Consider the following 21,810-nt stretch of genomic DNA (forward strand, 5'->3'; position numbering starts at 1 on the left):
TTTTATCCCAATGAGTTTTTTCTAGTAAAGTTTTTAACGAGACATTATAAAAACATGTAATGAAGATAATAATTATATCATGATCATCATCACAAGAGGAAATATTGAAAATAAGAGTTGAAATTATTGAATATTGAAAATAAGAGTTGTAAATATTGAAAATTAGTGTGTGATGATGTATTTATTTTTAGATTATTTTTAAAAAATTTCTATAAATAGGTGTATCAATTTACGAAGAAAAAACACAATTAAGTAAGAAAATTTTATAACATGTAGTTTACCGTAAATTTGTATAATTATTTTCTTAAATTCGTCTTATAGTCGTATGATAACCAAAGCACAGAGGACGAAGCAGAAACCCTCATTTGCTCCGCGATGAGAGCTCTTCAACGATTACTTCCGCAACTCTCAATCTTGCAACCATGCATTCAGCTTTCACCCGCATTTAAGAAACTATTTTCGACGCAAAATGGTGGTGGACCCGATAGGACGGCCCATTTTGGAGGATCTGGGTCGTCGGAACCCGACCCGTTAGGGTGGGACGCGGGTGTTTCGTCTTGGTCAACTGGACTGACGAAGGAGCACTTCGATGGGGAAGCAGTGGGGCATCAGATCAGTCTGCCGGTGGCTGTTGAGCCGAGTCTGGGCCAGTTCGAAAGGAAGTCTGCTGGGTGGGCGGATGATGTAACAGAAAAGGTGAGAGAATTGAACAATGAGAATCGAAGAGGGAAGGCGTTTGTGGACAGCTGGGATGACAAGATGAAGGAAATGGCTGTATTGATGAAGCAGGTTAGATTGCTTTTTGGGACATGAAATTATTGTTTCTTTCTTCATTTTCACCTAATTTGATAGTTGGAGAAAGGTCCCAAATTCGCATTTTGATTTTATAGTTGTGGTTTCGAGAGTTTCTTGAAGTAGTTGTTGTGTAAGGAAACGACTTTCGATGAAGCAGAGTAGTTTTTCTTTTTGGGACATGAAATTAGCTTTTTTCCCCCTTAATTTGATAGTTGGAGGAAGGCCTGAAATTTGCATTTTGATGCAATCTCTGTGGTGTCAGAGTTTCTTCAAGTAATTGTTGTGTATGACATTTGGATCTACGATTTAGTGGAGGAAATCATGAGGACAAATAAAGATTTCAACTGCTTTGTTTCATCACCAAAAACTTTGGTTCATCATGGAGATAGTACATATCAGTTTGTTTTTTTCAATCTAGTTGAATGCTTTGAAGAGAATAAATTAAATTCATGAATAAGTGATACACGATGCTTAGGATGAATAAGGCAACTTCACTCCCGTAACCGGAAATTTAAGACAGAAGAAAGAATTGAGCTTGATATGACCTCTTGGCACACAGCTTTGTTAAGGCTTTGTACCTAGGTTTCTCGTATTGTATAATTTATACATGCATTTCACTTGTAAAAAGCAAAGTCAAGATAAAAGCTTTCATTGGTAATTTTGCTGCTGATTAAATGTCCCAAACTTTTTGTGCAAATTTCTGGTGACTTGATTTCAGTTTTCATCATTCATTCAGTTTAATTCTGGAAAAGAGGAGAAAACATTGTGTTTGGGAGATCGCTGTTCTCTCTACAGAGAGACTCGCTCGGCAAATCGTTGTGTTTCTTGCCCGAGTTGGATTCCTTTTATTTTGGTTCTTCAAAGATTTAACATTTTTCAAGAATGAGGTAGCAATTGTGCTTTATTTGTTTAGTCTTTATTATTTTTAGTTTTTTTGTGCTACACTTCTCTGTTTATAGGATATCAGATTTGAGAAAGCATAGTTCATGAACCAGATATGAACTATGTACTTCTACCGAATTGTAATCATGACTCATTCAGATAACTGGATACTCAATTTATGTGTGTGTATCTCATGCTATTTTCAATCATCTCACTTCTCTGGGTAATTGACAATTAGAAAGGGATATTCATCATTGCAAATAAATTAACTGGTAATTATTCCTTATAACTTGTAAATTTAGGTAAGAGAGCCAGGTGCCAGGGGATCGTATTTGAAAGATTCAGAAAAAGCTGAGATGTATAAAAAGCACAAGGAGAACCCAGAGGTGTACACTGTGGAGGCCTTAGCAAAAGAATACAGGGTCATGAGGCAGAGGGTACACGCGATTTTATGGCTGAAGGGGGATGAAGAAGAGGAAGAGACGAAACTTGGACATCCATTGGATGACACCATTGAGCGCTTGATAGACGGTTTTCCCGAGTAAGTGGATCTTATGCATTTATTTAGCTTCTTTTTATTTTGCACTTTGGCTGGTGCGTGGCCCATGAAACTCCACGATTGTGGAAAACTAGGTTGATGGATTCTGTGTTAGTAGCTTTCTCTCGGAGTTCGTATTATTGAGGAACAAAAGGCAAAAATTAAGGCACAATTATCACTAAAGACATAATACACATTTTTGTGACAAATATGCTTTGACTAGGTTGATACTTGAGACAAATTCTTAAACCAAGAGAAACCAAAGCCATCAAATTTCTCTCCCTCATATGCTAAGTTCCAAGGAGCGGAGTCTTGGAAATGGATTAGAAGGAATGGAATTTGGAATGTTGGTATTTTGCTGGAGCAAACATTATCGAGGAAACGGATTAGCAGTCAGACATAGCAATCATTAAAAGAGTAATTCGTATTCCTGTTGTGCAATATTTTTTCTAATATCAATTGTGGGAATAAATATGTCTTGGCTTTTGTAAATACTAAGTTTTTGTCATGAAGGGTAATCGTGTAGCGCACTTACCCGAACCACTACTAAACAGACTAAAAGACATGCATAATTAAACTTGATAACAACAATTAAACAACGGAAACCAAATAACTTAGTCATCTCACAACCCAAACAAAAACAAAACAATAATCTTGGTCTTAATCATTAATACAACCAATTCGAAATCATAATCATGCACGAGAATACGAGAAATCAAATAAAACCTCCACTGGATCACCATAGAAAACCCAACTGCTCTAGCCACTGCACTGGCTGTTTGAACCGTCCAACCTAAGACCTACCCCGTGGAATGAGGTGTCCAAGATGAAAACAAGGACATGAGTGACGATTGTCCAATACGAGAATGCATGAGGATACAAACAGATATGATGCCATATCATGTGAAATGAAATATGTTCGGATATCAAGGATCAAGTCTATAATCCCATTCTTTGTATAGAGGCGCCTGAGTATGTGATCTCTGATCTGCAACAGATAAATATGCAGCATATAAGTGTGTATACTATGCTTGGATCTCAGTCAGTACATCATGCACCTCACTAAAACAATATGACATAAAGTTTACTTTTCTGAACCTAAACAATACCAACATATTGAAATTGTTGTCATGCTAGATCCAGAATTACTAAATATGCTTCAAAATTCTTGTTAATAATCTTTAAATCACTATTTAAGGCTTTAGGATTATATCTGCGTTTTTTTGTCTAATGAACATTTTATTCTGGGGGGTTAATCTTTTCATCGGCTTTTGTTATCCTCCTCCCGCGGCGACGGTGAGCATTTCAGCTCGCTGATGACCTCTTGCTCTGCGTGTCCCGGTTCACCGACTCCTCCTTGAGTCGACAGGAGCTCCGAAGCCTCCCGACACTAAAATGCCCTAGAAACTAGCTAGAAAACCTAAGGTATATAGCTAGAACTCGAGAGATAGTAGCCGAGGGAAAGCGGTGTAGGAAACAAATGAAATTAGCTTCCATTTATAGGTGGCATCCGGACTAATTCAAAAGATTCGAACTCAATCTTATTTGCCACATATTATAATCTCATTCGTCTAGTTGTATTTCTCAGGATAATGTAATATGAAGTAGATTGGGTGGTTCATTTTAAATTCGGTGGATCCCAAAATGTTGATTTTCAATTAATTAATAACTTTTTAATCATTTCTTAATTAGTACTTCATTCAAAAGAAGGATTCGGGTCATTACATCCTCTTCTCCTTACAAAGATTTCGTCATCGAAATCAGAACTGATGGACAAATACTACTGAATAAAATACAAATCATGATTACAATGGTACAACTCAAAACAAATGCGGACACTTTGAGCGCATACTGCTCTCTAACTCCCAAGTCGCCTCTGCGGTACCTCGACGTTGCTATTGTACTAGAACAAGTTGAATGGTCTTGTTTATGAGCTTCATCTTTTTCCTACCCAGGATTAAGAGTGGTTGATCTACACGAGTCTAGTTTTCTTCAAGTTGAACATTTGTCGGATCAAGAACGTGCGATTCATCTGTTACATACCTTCGTAGCAACGATATGAAAGACATTGTGAATGTTGGACAGATACGGCGGTAAAGCCAATCGCTATGCCAATTTCCAACATTCCAATATTTTGAAAAGTCTGATGAATCTCGGGGCTAATTTTTCCTTGAGTCCAAATCTCTATCGTCTTGCGGGATGGTAAAAAATTTTCCCCTGGCTGAAACAGCAGGGTTATACGCTTGGTATTCGTGTAACTAGCTTGACGATCTTGCATAGTTTTAATTCTCTTCTTGATCAGTTCCACTTGATCAATCGCTTGTTGTACTAATTCAGGTCCTTGCACTTGTCGTTCTCCTACTTCGTCCCAAAACAATGGAGTACGGCAACGTTTACATACAATGTTTCGAACGGAGCCATTCCGATGCTGCTATGGTAGCTATTGTTATACGCAAGCTCTACAAGCGGCGGATGTTCATGTCATGCTGGTCCAAAATCCATAACACAAGCATGTAACATGTTCTAGAGTGTTTGAATAATCCTTTCAGACTGACCATCAGTCCCTGGATGATAGGCAGTAATCAGACTCAATATCGTTCGCAACGCTTTCTGAAAACTTCCATAGAACCTTAAGGTAAAGCATGGGTCGCTGTCACTGACTATACTTGTTGGCACACCATGGTATTTAAGAATCTTTTGGATGTATAGTCTTGCCATGTGATCGAAACTATATTCTCGACTATACGGAATGAAATGTGCTGACTTAGTCAGTCGTTCTATAACTACCCAAATGGCATCACAATTCTTAGAAGACAATGGCAAGTGGATGACAAAATTCATCGTCACATTCTCCCACTTCCATTTAGGGATAGGAAGATTCTGAAGTAATCATCCTGGTCGTCGATGTTCAGCTTTCACTTGCTGACAAACCAAACATTTGGCTACAAACTGGTAAAAACTTCTCTTCATAGCTTTTCACCAAAACCTGGTCTTCAAATCCTTGTCCATTTTCATGCTTGATGCTTCCAGGGTGGATACTCAACTTATACTTATTGACTTGAGATAAAATATCATCTCTTGTATTAGAATCCTGTAGAACTACGATTTTCCTTGACAGACACAAGGTTCCATCTGTTTGAAATGCGATGCCAGATGTGTTGTATCTGTTAGTTAACCGTGCTAACTTCCTCACCTTCGGGTCAGAAATCGAGCTTCTCTAATTTTGACATATAATGTCGGTTCAGATAAAATGCTCATTACTCGAATGTTTTCGTTTTTTTCTTATGACGAAAGTGAAATCCCAGATAACAATAATCTTGGATTACGCTTGATATGAGACTTGTCTGAAGTGCGGATAATCTCTCCTTGAGACTAAGAGCATCAGCGGTGAGATTCGCTGATCCTGGATGGTACTTGATTTTGCAATCATAATCATTTAACAAATCAATCCATCTTCTTTGACTCATGTTTAACTCTGCTTGAGTGAAGATATACTTCAAGTTATCGTGATCCGTAAAAATCTCATATCTCTCTTTGTAGAGATAATGTCGCCAAATCTTCAAAGCAAACACATTCACTGCCAATTCCAGATCATGAACTGGATAATTCTCTTCATGCTTTTTCAACTGCCTGGATGCAAATGCAATCACATGGCCATTCTGGGTTGTAACATACCTAATTCCTTGAAGTGATGTATCAGTGTACACAATGTATCTTCCTAATCCAAATGACAGAGCTAAAACCGGTGCAGCTGTGAAACATTGCCGCAGTTCATTGAAACTATTTTCACAATCCTGTGTCCACTCGAACTGCACATTCAAAATAAGGATTCAGGTCATTACAAGACGGTAGTCCAATGAGGTGCTTATATAGTTGAAAGCAGATTTTTCAGTTGGATTATTTTATCGGATTGGATTTCTTGAAACTTTCAATTTAGCTTTACTGCTGTTTAAAATTTTGTGTTGTCATGAATGCTTAGAAAACTCAAAATTGATATGTAGATGCCTTGTGATTCTGCTCTATATGTATGAAGTACAAATTTTGCGAAACGATGTCTGGTCGTTTTGCTTCCTACAAATGAGCTCCAAAAACTGCATATGCTGTTTGTTTGTGCTTCATGATCTACCAAGGGATCTAAACTATTCATTATGTGTATATACAGCCGTTTTTTCGGTGTGCAAAATTTTTAGTGTCTATGAACTTGTCTTTTTTTTTTTGATAGAATACTATTTTTTTTTATAATATTGGTAAAGATTACAAAGTCAGTGGATGAGCGTTCCACGAATAGTCATAATAATGTAATACAACAACAGCCTTAGCGACAAATAAAAGTCCAATCCCTAGCTAAATCTGCTTAGAGCATATGCTGAAATTGCGGTATGTTGACTGTCCAGGTCGCCACTCTAAATTTGATCTTCTCCCATAGTACCTCCGACGATTCCTCTTTGTCCCCGAAAATTCTGCTGTTGTGCTCCAACCAAATATACCAAAAAATACAGTGGACAACTAAGTACCAAAAAGTCTTGAGTCCCTTCCCTTTGAGGAATCCAGGCTCCAATATTAACATATCTTTTGATCTGCACGGAAAGGTCCACTCGAAGCCCAAATGTTGCATAACTCTGATCCATATGCAAGTCGTAAAAGAATAATGCACCAAAAGATGATCTTGGTTTTCCTCACTTTTCTTACATAGAGTGCACCACTGAGGACTTAGTACTGTGCTCGGCCTTCTTCTCTGTAGATCGTCGCAAGTCTGCAGTTTCCCCAAAACCACAATCCAAGAAAACACCTTTACCTTAAGTGGTATCGGTACTTGCCAAATGTTATGGTGGTAATGGAAGGAAGGAAAATTATTGACCGGAAAGAATGAGGAGTATAAGGATTTAACAGAAAAAACACCTGAAGGGTCCCCTAGCCAAACCCGGATATCCTCGGTACCCACACATAACCTCACTGAATCTAAAATACCTAAAAGATTACTGAACTCACCCACCTCAATATTGTTTAACCCTCTTCTAAACCTAACATCCCACTGATAATTGGAAGAACCTTGACTATCATTAATAGAATAGAAATGGGTAATTAATTTGTTAGTAGACGAAGAAATAAGAAAGAGATTAGGAAAACACTCTTTGAAAGGACTTGCCCACTGCCTATCTTCCCAGAATCGAAATAAGTTCCCTCCCTTGATCACTGTGCCAATGAACTGATGACAAGACAAGTGAGAACGAGAGATGAACTTCCAGGGACTTCTCAATGTCGAATTTCTTGCCAACCTTAGATCCCACCCATTTTCTTGAAACCCATATATGCTTCCCACAACTTTCTTCCAAAGAGATTCTTTTTCTACTGCACTTCTCCACCACCATTTACCTAAAATGGCCATATTTCTCAATCGTATGTTACCTAATCCTAGTCCACCCCTATCTCTCGGCTTACACACTTGGTCCTAACTGACAACATGGCAATGCGTCTCCCCGTCGGCTCCGTCCCACAGAAAATCCCTCATCAATTTTTCCATATTCTTTGCAATTTGTATCGGTACTTTGAAAAGAGACATAAAGTAAGTGGGCAAGGAGCTAAGCACCGAGTTAATCAATGTCAAACGACCCCCTCTTGATAAGTACGCTTTTTTCCAACTCGCCAACTTTTTCGACATTTTTGAAACCACAGGTTCCCAAAATTCCAGTTTCCTCGGATTCCCTCCCAGCGGTGCCCCTTGGTACTTTATCGGCAACTGTTCTTTCTTACATCCAATTGTTAACGCCATCCCATCAACCTCCTCTTCCGAATAATTCAATCCCAAAACAACACTTTTTTCAAAGTTGATTTTCAATCCAGCACTAAGACAAAACAATTTTAAAAGCTTCACCACCTCCATCATATGACTCTCAGATTGGACTAGGAACAGAGTGTCGTCCGCAAATTGAATATGTCTAATTTCTATTTTCTCCCTTCCAACCACCAGTCCTCTCACAACATTTGCCGACCTGGCTGTGTCTCGAATGTCTCATTCTCGATTTTTATAAATGGTAGACCTTGGGGGAAGTTCACAGGGGAAAGAGGCCTCAGACAAGGAGACCCTCTCTCCCCCTTCCTCTTTAATTTAGTGATTGATGGTTTATGCAAAAGGCTTTTTTCTCTTATTTCCCTTTTAATTAAAGACAGAGAGTGTGCGGGCTTTACTTGTCGTAATATTCGACGATATTTTCACTCATAAATTAAGGATATGCATTCATTTGCTGATGGACTTTTTGTCCTTGTGATAGCTTGTTTTGCTTATTTCTGTGAATACATCAGCCAAAATATGAGTCAAGATTTTTTACGAATAAGAAAATTCCCTGTATGGATATGATGAGAACAAGATTTTTCATTCAATATTATGAATATTTCACAAGAGATCTGTGTCATCTTCACATGGTAATTTTTTGTGCTTCATTAAACCATATTTGCTAGTGAATTATATGTTATTGTCATTTATTTAGATGCAAATTGTTGAAATCGGGAAACCAAACGTACTGCCTTTAACAAGCCATCTTTCTTATTTTACTTCATATTATTATTCTCAATGGTATCCAGAATGTATTTGATAAATAGTTCAAATGACATATTCTGGGTAAAGTGCCCACTTGTCGATGCTTCTGAAAATTAGTAAAAATGAGGTTCTTGCTTATTGTTCTGTTGCTTCACTACGGCCTACGATATCATATTTCAGAGTTCAAATGACGCCAGTGATGTAAATATGTTTGTTATGAAGACTTCTATATGTCTCAGCATTTCCTCGTTAACTTCTACTCTGCAGACTTTTCAATTCCCATGATAGAGAATTCCATGTCGCGTCACTCGCATATAAGCCAGATTTTAAAGTCATGCCCGAGGGCTGGGATGGGACGACTCGAGACCCTGATGAGGTGCACTATGAGATCTCAATGAAAGAGGATGAAATGTTGTATCAAGAGTTTGTTCAACGTATGAACTTCAACAAAATGAAGGTAAATAGACACACACTCGGTTAAGATTGTAGACTAATTAGTGTCACGGGTACCGATGATAATGTATATGGAAAACCAATGTTATGTTCAAATTTTAGATGGCAAAGAAGGTGAAATGCCACAAGTACAGCAGGAGGCGTCCCGCCGAAGGATGGAACTTGACGGTGGAAAAACTCGGTTCCAAAGACAAGCGTGGCAATGGGGGTGGCTGGAAGTTTGTTACTGAGGCAGATGGCTCGACGAGGCCTTTGAATGAGTTTGAAAAGATGTTCGTGAAACGGGAGACTCCTCGTAGACGACGGAAGATATTTCCATGACCTCGAGTGAGCTATCAATGAAAATGAAAGAAGGTACAAACGATAGGGTGATTTTCTTGAAGTTGCTTATGATGGGATTGTCGTGGATTTTGTTACATGAGCAGATGTCTGATAACCTAGGATCGAATATAAAAGCTAATAAAATAATTGTTTTTATTGTTCGTCTAGTAATTTTTTTCCCTTGTGAAAGAATTAAGGTTATATTTGCACAACTTTCACTTTCTTATCTGGAAATAGGAAACATGGTTTGATGGCATTTGCTTGGTTCTTTTTGCAAAAATGTGATAATGTCCGCACCTCAATAAAGATTTATCAGTCATCTTAACATTACGTATGAATAACGAAATCTAAACCGACACGATTTGACAACCACATAATAATATTAAAAATAAGGAAAACTTTTTGTAGAGAATTTTTAACTTGTGCATCCCTTGCATAAATTCATCTTTAGTTATAAAGAACCAAAATGGTTTGAATTATTAACAAAAACGGCATCAAAATGATTTTAATCCCAAATAACATAATACCAAAAAATATATTTATCTACTTATCTGGACACATGACAAGCAATGACCAAAATGATTTTACACTACTCCCAAAGTCTTAACACAACTTGTAAGAACAAAAAATTCAGAAAATGATTTCACATAGGCTCAATATTTTTTCATCTTGCATGTTCTTGTGACGACTCAAAAATTTCAACAATAATTTGTCAAGTTGGTTTGCATGGAATTTGCCTAGTTAAATAACTTGCCACAGCCAAAATCTAAAATCACAAATCAACAATCATCTTCAAATCTATCAAAGGTAATTTCATCTTTCACAAAATGGGGGCCTACTTCATAGGACTTAGGACCCAAAAAAGGGGTTCTGCAAAAACAAAACTGGACTGTGCTGAATTACATCAAAATATAATTACCCCTAAACCAATATTACGAACAAACCGGAGATAATTCCATGGTTGTACCTACCGAATATGTTTTACTAAAGTGTACGCGATAGCTAGGACTCGCTATTGCACGAAAATCCAGCTTTTCTTCCTCTTCATATTAATTGTGATAAGTTTTCGAAAGGTGGAAGGAGCCAAAAGCCTATCTTTGACGTCTCCAGGAACCACCAAAATCATAACTTACTGGTTGGTATTGAACAAAACTGAGAGCTTATTCCAATCCCATGAATCGACACTTGGGGACATAACAGCAGCTCCCACAGCCAAAACAACGATAGTAAACACCACAGTTTTTACACAGCCACCACTGCTAGATAACTTTGCTGATATCGACTTACAATACTTGTCAGCATCTTTAAATAACGGTTGTCGAACATCGTCGACTCCACCACTTAATGCTGTCTCGTTCTGTAAAATGAAGTTGAAATGAATGAGCCGAAACTTCCAACTTAAAGACGAGGCAATACACAATGAGAGTTCAGAAGAGCTGAAACATAAAAACCCTCAACTATGAACAAACCAAAACTGACGATATAAAGGGCCTACCTTTTGCCTGAAACTCTTCAGTGTCTCCCCAAGTGCTTGAAGAGAAGATTGTTTTGAAGAAAATTCTTTCCAGTCCTCTGCAAGCTTCCTCAGGATGACAACACTAGCTTCTATGTTATCCAAATATATATTGTTCTGTTGAAATCAATTTTATAGCATCAATTCTAACAAAAGGTACACACATCAATAGCAGTAGTTGGTATCCACGAAAAATTTTCATATTACAGGAAATGAATCAGCGCAGAGAAAAGTATAGCCAAGTTCAAGACACCGACTCGAGAAACCTACCCACTGTTGGTAACAATCAGGGCTCTGAGTCAAACTCCATATGAAGATGCTAGTTGCTTCTCGAGATAGCTCAGGGAACCCTGCATAGCATCATTTGCCAAATGCATTTCACATTCGTAACTACTCGCAGCATACCATATAGATTAAGTGGTATCATCCTCCAGTACTCAAGTATAAAAGATAAAAAAGAAATAATAGAAGACAAAACAAGAAGAGCATCTCCAAGATCAAAATACCTTCTCCAACTGCTTTCACAGCTAAAGCTTGTATTTTGAGCGACACTTGCTTCATGGCCTTGCTTCCAGGAGAACCAGCAAGAGCAACCTCTTTGAGAATTGGGTATACTGCTTCAAACCTTTCTGTTGCCTGACACAAACAGCTACAAATGTTAAAATTGGTACAAGGATGGAGCAAAGAGGCAGAACAAATACTATATGGAACTACTTTTAAGGATATTGTTGATGTAAAATCAAAGACTCCTACCTTAACTCGAACGGAGGATGCAGGGAAAGTTAAATGTAATAGTAGGTCAAGTGCTGCAGGTGGCACCAAGCGTTCCCCCTTCCTAACAGCACTATTTACTAATATACCCCGAGCCTTAGGTGCAGACACAATTCTGATACACGGACTTAGCATGTTAATGGGAAATAGTCAGATAACATGTTGAAACATGAAGTACAGTAACTGTAACTCCAAACCTTTCCACTATCTGCAAGACCAGATCCCTAGATTGTGGATTAGACCCGGACTTTCCTCCAAGTGTTGGCAAAATATGATGTGCCCACAAGTACAATCCAACAGCAAGATCTCCTTGACAAGCCTAAGGAAAAGGTCAAACGTCGGTTTAAAATACAAGATTCAACAAAGATTAACAAGTTCTTATGATCAGAGTTGATTCCAAAGTGAATAGGCATCTATTAAACTCGCCTGAACTGCCATCCATATGATAACTAGACGCTTATCTTGTCCTTGGTATTTTGAGTTTTCACTCAATTTTGGCAACACATTGATTAAAGCATCTGGTTTCCGACGTAATACCATTGCTAACACTACAAAGATAGCAACCTGCCATATCAGCAACAAAAAAAAACAGTTCAGACTACCATGCATAAAAATTATAAAATTGACCATATTTTAGTAGCTCTGCATTCGACAACTTATCAACCAACTAACATTTGTCTTGAAATAAGAGAATCAAAGGACATAAAAACACTAACAAAACAAATCACTGTAACTTTATTTTGCATATCTATCTTCAACTGCAATAGGCAGAAAGGTGAAATATTGTATCTCCGCTGTCACATTCTTTCCTTTTAAAATTGCAAAAATGTTTCACAAAAAATCAGTATTAAAAGCTTAGAGTTTCAAAAAAAAAAATTTATTAGAAACGAAATTTTATTAGAATAGGAAAAAAGTACAAGTAGGCGGATGAGAAATTCGCAAAAGCCACAAGGAAAACTACTACACTTTTGTCAATAACATAGAAATTTCCAATCCTCGCTACGTCTGAGATAAGTAAATGGTTAAACACTGCCAACTTTGTCGTCCAACTAGTAACCCTGAATTTGATATTCTCCCAAACCTCTATAGACTTTGCTATGTCGGTGAAAATTCTTCTGTTCCGCTTCAACCAAATTGACCAAAATGAGCAATTAACTACCACATACCAAAAACACCAACTTTTCCTCCCACTAGGTAATCCTGGCTCCAAAAGAAATATAACATGCACCATTCTTAGAAAGATCCACTCCAAACCCAATTCTTGCAATACTTTGTTCCATATTCCGCTCGTGAACGAACAATGCCAAAGTAAATGATCTTGATCATCTTTGTTCCGACATAGGCTACACCAGCTCTAACATAAAGCACAATTATGCCATCTTTTTTGCAACGAATTGCAAGTCGGCAATTTTCCCAAAGCTACAATCCACGAGAAAACTTGAACCTTATATGGCATACGTACTTTCCAGATATTAGTAAAATACACTATATAAGGGAAGTTGCTGATTGGAAAAAAATACTCATAAAAAGAACTAATAAAAAAAGACCCTGAAGAGTCTCCCGACCAAACAGTATCTAAGACCCCTAGTAGAGCGCCGAACTCAACAATTTCGACCTCATTTAAAGCCCTGCTGAAACTCACATCCCAAGCAAAGTTGAAATTAAACGGAAGGTCCATGACATTGATGAAATTGCTGATAGGTTTGTTAAGAATCAAAGAGATCTGAAATAGAAATGGAAAACGCTTTTTGAATGACGTAACTCGTTATCAAACTAATTGGTCTAAAGTCTTTAACCTTGACCGCATCTTGTTTCTTTGGGATCAAACAAATGTAAGTCTTATTGGTAATATCGTTAACGATGCCTCCTTAGAAGAATTCGGCAAACACCTTCAGTAAATCCTCTTTGACCGTATCCCAACAGTTTTGATAAAAAGACGAGGTAAACCCGTCCGGCCTTGAAGCTTTTGATCCATCGCTTTCAAACATTGTTTTTTTAATCCCGAGGTTAACTTCCCCGTCAACACTTAACATTAAAACACCAGGACTATATAAAATCGTCCCTGTAATTTAGCCTTCTTGTGGGTTCAATTCCTCAAATTTGTGTGTTAACTTAGTCCCTCGAGTACATTTGATCCATTGAATATTGACGAGAAAATCAACGCCGAGCACATAACTGGGGCAACTTGACATGTTTGAGGGACTAAATTATCATTCGAATAAATTAAGGGACTGAACTGGAAAGACATAAACTATAAAGATGATTTTATGGTCTGTCACACAACTAACAAAACATTCATATGGTCTGTCAAACAACTCAACCTTAAATTCTAAGACTTGAACAAATGTAATGGAACAGAAAAGCTCGACTCCTACTTTTCCCTCGTAAGAAGAGATGATTTTAGTCAAAACAACTTATTCAAATTTATAGGCGATCACATTAAGATGAAAGTTTAGTTAAACTTCAAATAATATATCACACACATCACAACTCGGCCAACATAGATACAACTTCAACTTTTCTCATGCATGAGAAACCACATTACGTACCACTCTTGCTCATGAATAGAATAAATTATGAATCAGTAAACAATTTGATATTAAAGAACTTGGCATTGAAAAGTTTTTCACGAAAATAAGAAAGGGGTTGGGGCAAGCAGACCAGTAATTACATGAGAATAATAAGAAACTGTCTTACTACTAACATACCATAGAAAAGGTTGTCACCGTGTTTGTTTTTAAAAATAGCCCTTCCCTATGTATTTCAGTACATAGGCCTGTTTAAAAAAAAAAAAACACACATAGTAGGGCCTTTTAAAAAACTGCCCCATTGAATAGGTATAGAATTTGGTACTTTTAAAAGAAACATGGAGCGGGGAAGGCCGAGGACGATCGTGATCGTATAAACTATTAATTGTATGTCCAACATGTCAAATTTTCTTCATAGAACTCAACTTCTACTCTTCAGCAAACACTAAAAAATGAATCAGATGAGATGTTCATTAAAATGCATAGAGGGGACAAGTTAAGGTACCGCATACAACTATCAGAGAACAATAATATTCCACAATTCGAAGTATTATGTAATTATGGTAACCTACCAGCTCCAATGTATAAAAAATAATGGGAATAGGACTTCAAAGTAAAACACAGTCCCCATATCAGAATTCTTCATCAAAAAGTACATTTGACTTCCGACTGATACTGTACTTAACATAGAAAGTAAACCCTAGGGACATAAAATAAATGAGAACAAATGAAAATAGATCATATTTACCTGAGACTTCGAGGATGGTGGTGGCCCTCCTTTCTTTGAGCCCTTAGAAGCCGGTTGTTGGATTGCCAAATCCTGAAGAATGCTGTCCAATGACCACAACAAAAAATTCTCCAGCGCCTCGTATGAGTGATGGTTGATCCAGTCAACTGAAGTCTTGTAAACAGCCTCCGGTACATAGGACACTGGGATCTGTTAAAAAAGAGCAAACAAGAAGTAGATTCGGGCACTAATGAAGGTCACAAAAAATGACCAAAACCATGTATACCAAGAACAGGCATGGATATAATAATCATAGAGGTTTTATGATCCTAACAGACAGTTGAGACAGTGAAACGAAGGCTAAAAAAGGTATATGCATGCAGAATTAATTTCACAAAATCAACGGTAATTTCAGTTAGAGAATGAGAAAATACATCAGCGTATAACTTTTCCAAAAAGAGAGAAGTGCGATGTCCAAATAGAATATGATATCTGGCCACTGTTCACAGATCAGGGAATGTAATGGGCACGAAAGCCCGAATTAGGGCAAATAACGATCCAAACCAGCAGCCCAACAAGGAGGATGGTAACTGTAGTGCTCTCCAAATAAACGTGCTCTCCGAATAAACGAACAGAAATATGAAGAACACAAAGGCAACCGAAATAATCGTATTGCAAAAATGAAAACAACCCAGAGTGAATCACCCTGTACAATGGTTTTCTCCCTAGGTAAGTGCTAGTCACTCTTTCCACGCGAATGTCTAACTTAATGCACGCCTATACAATTCCTCTCTATTAATATACCCCCACCCACTTCACGTGTATATCTTCTTTGATCTCCTAACATACACATTAACAATGTTGGGCTTCCCATCTCCACTTCCATTTGTGCCCTCGCGACTTGATATCCCCAGACCCAATGACTCCCTGTTTTTCTCAATTGGATCTGAATTCATAACATCTCTGGCCTCCTCAAAAATCTCCTTGTCCTCAAGGCGAAAATCAGAGAACTGTGCAGCAACATCAACTAAGTTTTCCCATATAGCATCCTCCTCCAATCTCCCTTTCCACTTGACCAATAATTGCTTAGCAGGCTCCCCCTTGATCCATTTAATTCGCTCTGCTACCATGTAATCCGGTTCAAACGTCATAAGCATGTCAGAATCCAGCTCCTCTGGCAATCCCACAGCTCTTTTCAAACACGAAACATGAAAAACGGGATGCACCTTAGACTCCTCAGGTAACTGTAATCGATAGGCCACCTTTCCCACCTTTTTTATCACCTTAAAGGGACCATAAAACTTGGGTGCCAATTTCCGAAAGACCCGTGTACAAACTGATGTTTGTCGATGCGGTCGCAACTTTAAATAAACCATATCCCCCACATGAAAATTAACCTCCCTTCTATGCCAATTAGCATGTTTCGACATATGTTGTTGAGCCCGCTCAAGATTGAATTTTAGCTGCTTCAGAAGCTCATCCCTGTCCCACAGCGCTTGTGAGATAGCAGCTACCACAGTTTCTCCAGGGAGAAAACGGATTATAGGTAGTGGTTTGCGCCCGTAGACCACCTCGAAAGGACATAAACCCGCAGAAGTCTGATAAGAAGTGTTATACCAGAATTCTGCCCAATGCAACCACCGTGCCCAATTCTTCGGTTGCTCCGAACAAAAAAACCTCAAATACGTCTCAACGCACTCATTCAATGCTTCACTTTGGCCATCGGTTTTAGGGTGGTACGTTGTACTCATTTTAAGTTGTGTGTCTTGTAGACGAAAAAGTTCCAACCAAAAGAAACTCATAAACACAGGAATCGGATATTTATCCGCTACTGTAATCCACATGGAACCGCCAAATCCCATCCTTCTTTTTGACTAAAATAACTGGGATCGAATAAGAGCTATTGTTGGGCTGTATCACACCTGAATTGAGAATATCCCCTACCATGTGCTCAATCTCATCCTTCTGCCGGTGAGTGTATCGATAGGGGCGAACTGACACTGGCCCACAACCCTCTCGGATAATTATTGCATGATCCTTGCTGCGATTTGGAGGTAGTCCTTGGGGTTCACGGAATATCCCTGCATAGGTATCAAGAATTCAATGTGGGGCCTTATTAGGGGCTGGTGCATCGGCTGAAGGCTGCCCCTCCTCATCTCCCTTCCATTTCACCATCACCGCCCCACTGAATTCAAAATCAGTCATCTTGACTACTGATTTGAGGGACACCACCGATCGATTGAGTGATGGATCCCCATGCAAAATCACCGTACGGGTCGGGTTGAAGGATGGGACCAGCACTCTTGGAGGAGGGCATTGCTACAGGGACCACTCGCTTTCTTCCCTTTGTGTTTTGAGGACAAACACGATCTCCACAGGGGAACCTGATGTAATGGGCACAAAAGCCCGAATTAGGGCAAATAATGATCCAAACCATCACCCCAACAAAGAGGATAATAACTAAAGATGTCAATTCGGGTGGGTTCAGGTCGAGTTGAAGGATGTGTACTACTAAAATTTTCTCAACACGAACCAGACCTAACCCGAAAACTATAAACCCGACCGAAACAACCCGGCTAACCCGACCAGCCCGAAAAGTTATTTTCAAAAAAAAAATATGATTTTAAAAAAAAATATGATCTTTTTAATATGCAAGTATGCAACATTATTATTTTATGATTTAACAAAATAATTAAATAAAGATTCAAAACACATAATAAATATTTTAATTTAAAAACATAATAACAAAATATTGCTTAAATATATGATAATTATGTTTCGTGGATTTAAATATTTAAATTTAAGAGTACAAGTTGTGTAAACTATAATTACTTTATAAAAGAACAAGTATTTAGGAAATATAAATATTTCACAAAATAAATATTACATGATAAAAATTAATAAGATCAATAACAATAAAAAAAATGTCCAAGCATGTCAAAATAACTCAATAAATTGTTTCAAAAATAAATATTTTACAACATAAATATTTGAGCATCCTCATTTATGAATAAATTCAAAAATTCGAAAGTCAACTTGTAGAAATTTTAAAGTAAACTTACTATAAAAAATAAACAATTGTCTAAAAAATCAATACTTTACAAAATCAATATTATATGATGAAAATTTATGATATCGATATACAATAAAAAAATTCAAACATACAATAAAAAAATCTAGCCAATATTTCTTAATTCTATAAAAAATTATTTTTTAAAAAAACAGGTAAACCCGGGTTGAGCCGAATCCGACCCAATCCAACTAATTTTTTCGGGTTTAATTTCGGAATCGGGTCCAACAAGATTTGACCCGAACCCGAAAACCTCCAACCCTAACCTTATTTTTTAGGTCGACTCGAGTCGGGTTCGTTTTTTAAAAACCTAACAGTAACCAGCTTCAGTCAAGGGACAATGATGAGAACAATTAGGGATGTCAACCAGCTTCAGTCAAGGAATAAATATTTCAATTAACTTTAAGACCATAGGATTCTAGTTTCCTAATTATTGCGCTTTCTTATTTTTGTTGCATGATTACTCGTTGGTTTCCTTAATCAAATAGCATCCTATTTGTATTCAAGGGATGAATTAAGTGGAATAAAATACCAAATTATTATTCCAAATTCTTGAGCAACAAGATTGTGAGATTCTCTTCAGAAAAGAATCCTCTAAACTTAATTCATCCAAAATAGGTGGGAAAGGCAGAAAAAGCCACAACAAATCAACGAGCTTAACGATCAACCACTCAATTGCCCTATAACTAAATCCTTACCAAGGGTCATAACAGGGAACCCCTAACTATCGACAATGGAAGATGTGGGCAGGCTGATGAAAACCATTAAATGTGGATTGATTATTGGAAAGCAAACCATACAGACTGCCACCAGGTCCATAAATTAAAACATTTGTCAAGGCGTTATAGGAATCAAAACAGGAACGGCTTCCAGGATTGGTCAAAAGAAATGGATGGCAGGCAATAAAGGTAGTTTTCCCATGCTAGATGTAACGAGGGATGATAAACATTCAAGGACGTTAAGTCCTTCAGTTTACCATGCAAACAAAATATAGAACAAGATCACAATGTCGAATATCGAGTGTTCAAACATTGAAGTAAAAATCAGCATTCCAAAAAATCACCATCAAATACTGCCAAAACATCCGTTAGCACATCTCAGAGGAAATGCTGTTCACTCAAAAACTACTATATGGCTTTGGCAAAGAAAAATCAGAAATTACTACATGATGTATTTTCTCCTTGAATCCCCAAACCATACTACAGATGCTCGCATAAAAGTGACATAGCACCCGCCAATTTAGAACATTTACACGCTAAAACAATTGTAGATAAAAAAAAGTATGGGATGCTACACAACGTTCTAAACAACTCACGTCAGCATATTTTGCCACAGCAGACTCTCTAAGAAGCTTCATCCATGGAAACTGTGAGGCACTCACAGCCGAAAATGCACGCCCAAAGTAATCCGCAAACCTCATCAATTGAATATCTTGTTTCCCTTCATAAGATTCCTATCACCAAAACACCAAAAAAATCCAATAACGCTTAAAATCAAACACAGAATAATAGCAAAGAAACCAAAAAATGAAAAAGGAGACAGATAATTACCGAAACGCCAGAAAGAAACGAGGCAAGATCAGAATCGTCGATCTTCGCGGCAGCCTCCGCCACCGTAACCTTAGGCTTCTTAACTTTCTTCGGCTTCTCCTTATACGCCTCAGCCGCATTGTTCTCCTTCGCATCAACATCCGCGTCGCTGCTGACGTCCCCGTCCTCTTCATCTCCCCATTTCTTCCTCGATCGCACCGGAATCTCATCGTCGTAAATCGCCGCGGAGGCGCGCTGAGCCTCCAATTTCCGCCTCCTCTCCGCCGCGTGCTTCTCCAAGATAATGAAGACGCCGTTTTTCTCGGCGGATTCGTTCGGCAGCGCCGCCGTGGCATGATCGGACACCGTCTTGGGCTGATTCTTGCGCTGTTTCTTCGCGTACGTCACCTTCTGCCAGCCATGGTTGTTCTCCTCGACGGATTCGGCGGGTAGGGAAATTGATCTCTCATCTTCCATTGAAACTGTGGAGATCGCCAAAGGGAAATTGGGAGAGACAAAGAGATCGAAGAAATGACGGGAGTTGAATTGGAGAAAGGGAAGAATGGTGTGTTTATCGTAGTTTGACTCCAGCAGAATATGACCTTGTTCATGCCTAAATTTACGGGACTGCCATTTAGAAATTTTTATTTAATAGGAAAAAATTGCCAATTTTATTACGTAAATTCTTGCCAATGAAATAGCGTTATACCTAGCTAATTTTGTGACTTGAATTAACATTCGGAAAATTGTTTTTCGTTTTCTTCTTCCTCCGTTGTAATTGTTTTAAAGTCCAAAATACGATAATTAATCTCACTGTATGTAAATCTAAGAAAAATGGAAATTACTTAACTAAATTATTTTAATTGTATTTATTGAATGCAGTATGCATATTTACATGCTTAAAACAAGATTTTATATTAAAATACATAAATTGTGTTTTAAAGGTTATTCGAGACGCGATCGAGGAAAATGGAGACCAAGGACCGTAAAGGAAATTTTTTTATTAAATGATTTTTTTAATTATTTAATACATGGTATATTTTAAATGGTATTTTTGAAAATTGTGCTTTTTAAGATGTTTTACACGCCGAGTTGAATTTTAAACGGTAATCGATTTTTGATGAAAATAAGGACTTTTTGGAGGCTCGGTTAATAATTTTAAACATTTTCCTAAATGAAATAAGTTTTCTACTATCTAATGGGCATATTATACCTAGATTATTGGGCCTAACTTACTACACAATTATTTATATCAAAACTTGAGTTGCAAAACCCTAACCTACACATCATAACTCATGCCCACAAGAACTTAGAACACTAGGACTGTAAGGACCTCGTATCGTATTATCGTAAATCATACTTTGATTATCGATAATTCATGAAATTATCATGTGATTACGTGTATGAAGTATATCATTGACAATGAAAGTGAGAAAATAGGTGGTTATAGTGAAAAAATTGTATTAGACATTGATTTGTGTTTGAAAAGTATGCTGAACCGCAATAGAAAAGTGACACATATTACGTTTTTCAGCATAATTTTCTGAGTATTACTCTAAATGAAATGAAACCAAATTTATTGGAAAGCTAATACATAGTACTTGAACTTTTATGTTTTGAGTTTTGTCCAAATCCATTTAGAAATAGGGGCAAAATCGTCCCGAAGTATATCGTGTGCGTTGCAGTTCTTGCACTGACACATGTTGAGAGAATAAGCATAACTCTCGTGTTCGATATCTAAATTGAGTGAGATTGTGGCACATGAAAGCCAAGACATAGATCTACAACTTTCATGTTGACCACTTTTGTTAATTCGAAACTTAAACTAACGTTTCGGACAGAACAATCCGCGCACCCGCGCAGGAACACGGGCGCCCGCGCGCGCGGGCAGAACCAAGCGCGCAACTGCGCGAGTTCTGGTGCCACCGCGCGCACCACCCTGCTGCACACGATTTAAGAATGATAAGGATGAGTTTTTCTACACATTTAATTTCTTTCATTTCATTTGGAGGCTTCGAGAGAAAAGAAAGAAAATCGAATTCTATCGTTCGTATCTACCTTGAAACGTTGTCCAAACTTGAAACAAATTATATATTCGGAATCCTCGCGTCGAGAGCTTTCTTTTGAGGTAAGATTATTTTGGTTTCA

General features: G+C 37.8%; 2 protein-coding genes across 3 annotated transcripts; one reads left to right on the forward strand and one right to left on the reverse strand.

Annotated features, from left to right (window-relative positions):
• The first annotated feature begins 315 nt into the window (after nucleotides 1-315).
• LOC140965213 (protein GAMETE CELL DEFECTIVE 1, mitochondrial) lies at nucleotides 316-9,780 on the forward strand. The gene is made up of 4 exons (XM_073425338.1): nucleotides 316-789; nucleotides 1,980-2,218; nucleotides 9,018-9,207; nucleotides 9,306-9,780. Exons 1-4 carry the CDS (start codon nucleotides 376-378, stop codon nucleotides 9,522-9,524), a joined length of 1,062 nt encoding a protein of 353 aa, XP_073281439.1. The 5' UTR covers nucleotides 316-375; the 3' UTR covers nucleotides 9,525-9,780.
• Nucleotides 9,781-10,291: 511 nt separating this feature from the next.
• LOC140964485 (uncharacterized) lies at nucleotides 10,292-20,208 on the reverse strand. 2 transcript variants are annotated; one of them, XM_073424322.1, is made up of 10 exons: nucleotides 19,684-20,208; nucleotides 19,449-19,586; nucleotides 15,085-15,273; nucleotides 12,235-12,372; nucleotides 12,006-12,127; nucleotides 11,797-11,923; nucleotides 11,544-11,673; nucleotides 11,308-11,387; nucleotides 11,020-11,154; nucleotides 10,292-10,881 (listed from the first exon to the last, which is right to left on the reverse strand). In XM_073424322.1, the coding sequence occupies exons 1-10, from the start codon at nucleotides 20,137-20,139 to the stop codon at nucleotides 10,654-10,656; spliced, it is 1,743 nt and encodes a 580-aa protein (XP_073280423.1). In that variant the 5' UTR covers nucleotides 20,140-20,208; the 3' UTR covers nucleotides 10,292-10,653. The 2 variants fall into 2 exon arrangements, with proteins under 2 accessions (XP_073280423.1, XP_073280422.1); XM_073424321.1 differs by having other exon boundaries at nucleotides 11,791-11,923.
• Between the last annotated feature and the right edge of the window lie 1,602 nt (nucleotides 20,209-21,810).

This window comes from Primulina huaijiensis, chromosome 18 (genome assembly GCF_012295235.1).
Source record: "Primulina huaijiensis isolate GDHJ02 chromosome 18, ASM1229523v2, whole genome shotgun sequence".
NCBI lineage: Eukaryota > Viridiplantae > Streptophyta > Magnoliopsida > Lamiales > Gesneriaceae > Primulina > Primulina huaijiensis.

Coding starts and splice junctions, on each gene's coding strand:
- LOC140965213 (XM_073425338.1), top strand. CDS start 376: ATGAGAGCTCTTCAACGATTACTTCCGCAACTCTCAATCTTGCAACCA. Junction 790..1,979: donor TGGCTGTATTGATGAAGCAG/GTTAGATTGCTT, acceptor TTGTAAATTTAG/GTAAGAGAGCCAGGTGCCAG. Junction 2,219..9,017: donor TTGATAGACGGTTTTCCCGA/GTAAGTGGATCT, acceptor TCTACTCTGCAG/ACTTTTCAATTCCCATGATA.
- LOC140964485 (XM_073424321.1), bottom strand. CDS start 20,139: ATGGAAGATGAGAGATCAATTTCCCTACCCGCCGAATCCGTCGAGGAG. Junction 15,274..19,448: donor CTGTGGCAAAATATGCTGAC/GTGAGTTGTTTA, acceptor CTTTTTTAACAG/ATCCCAGTGTCCTATGTACC. Junction 12,373..15,084: donor CACCATCCTCGAAGTCTCAG/GTAAATATGATC, acceptor CTGATATGGCAG/GTTGCTATCTTTGTAGTGTT.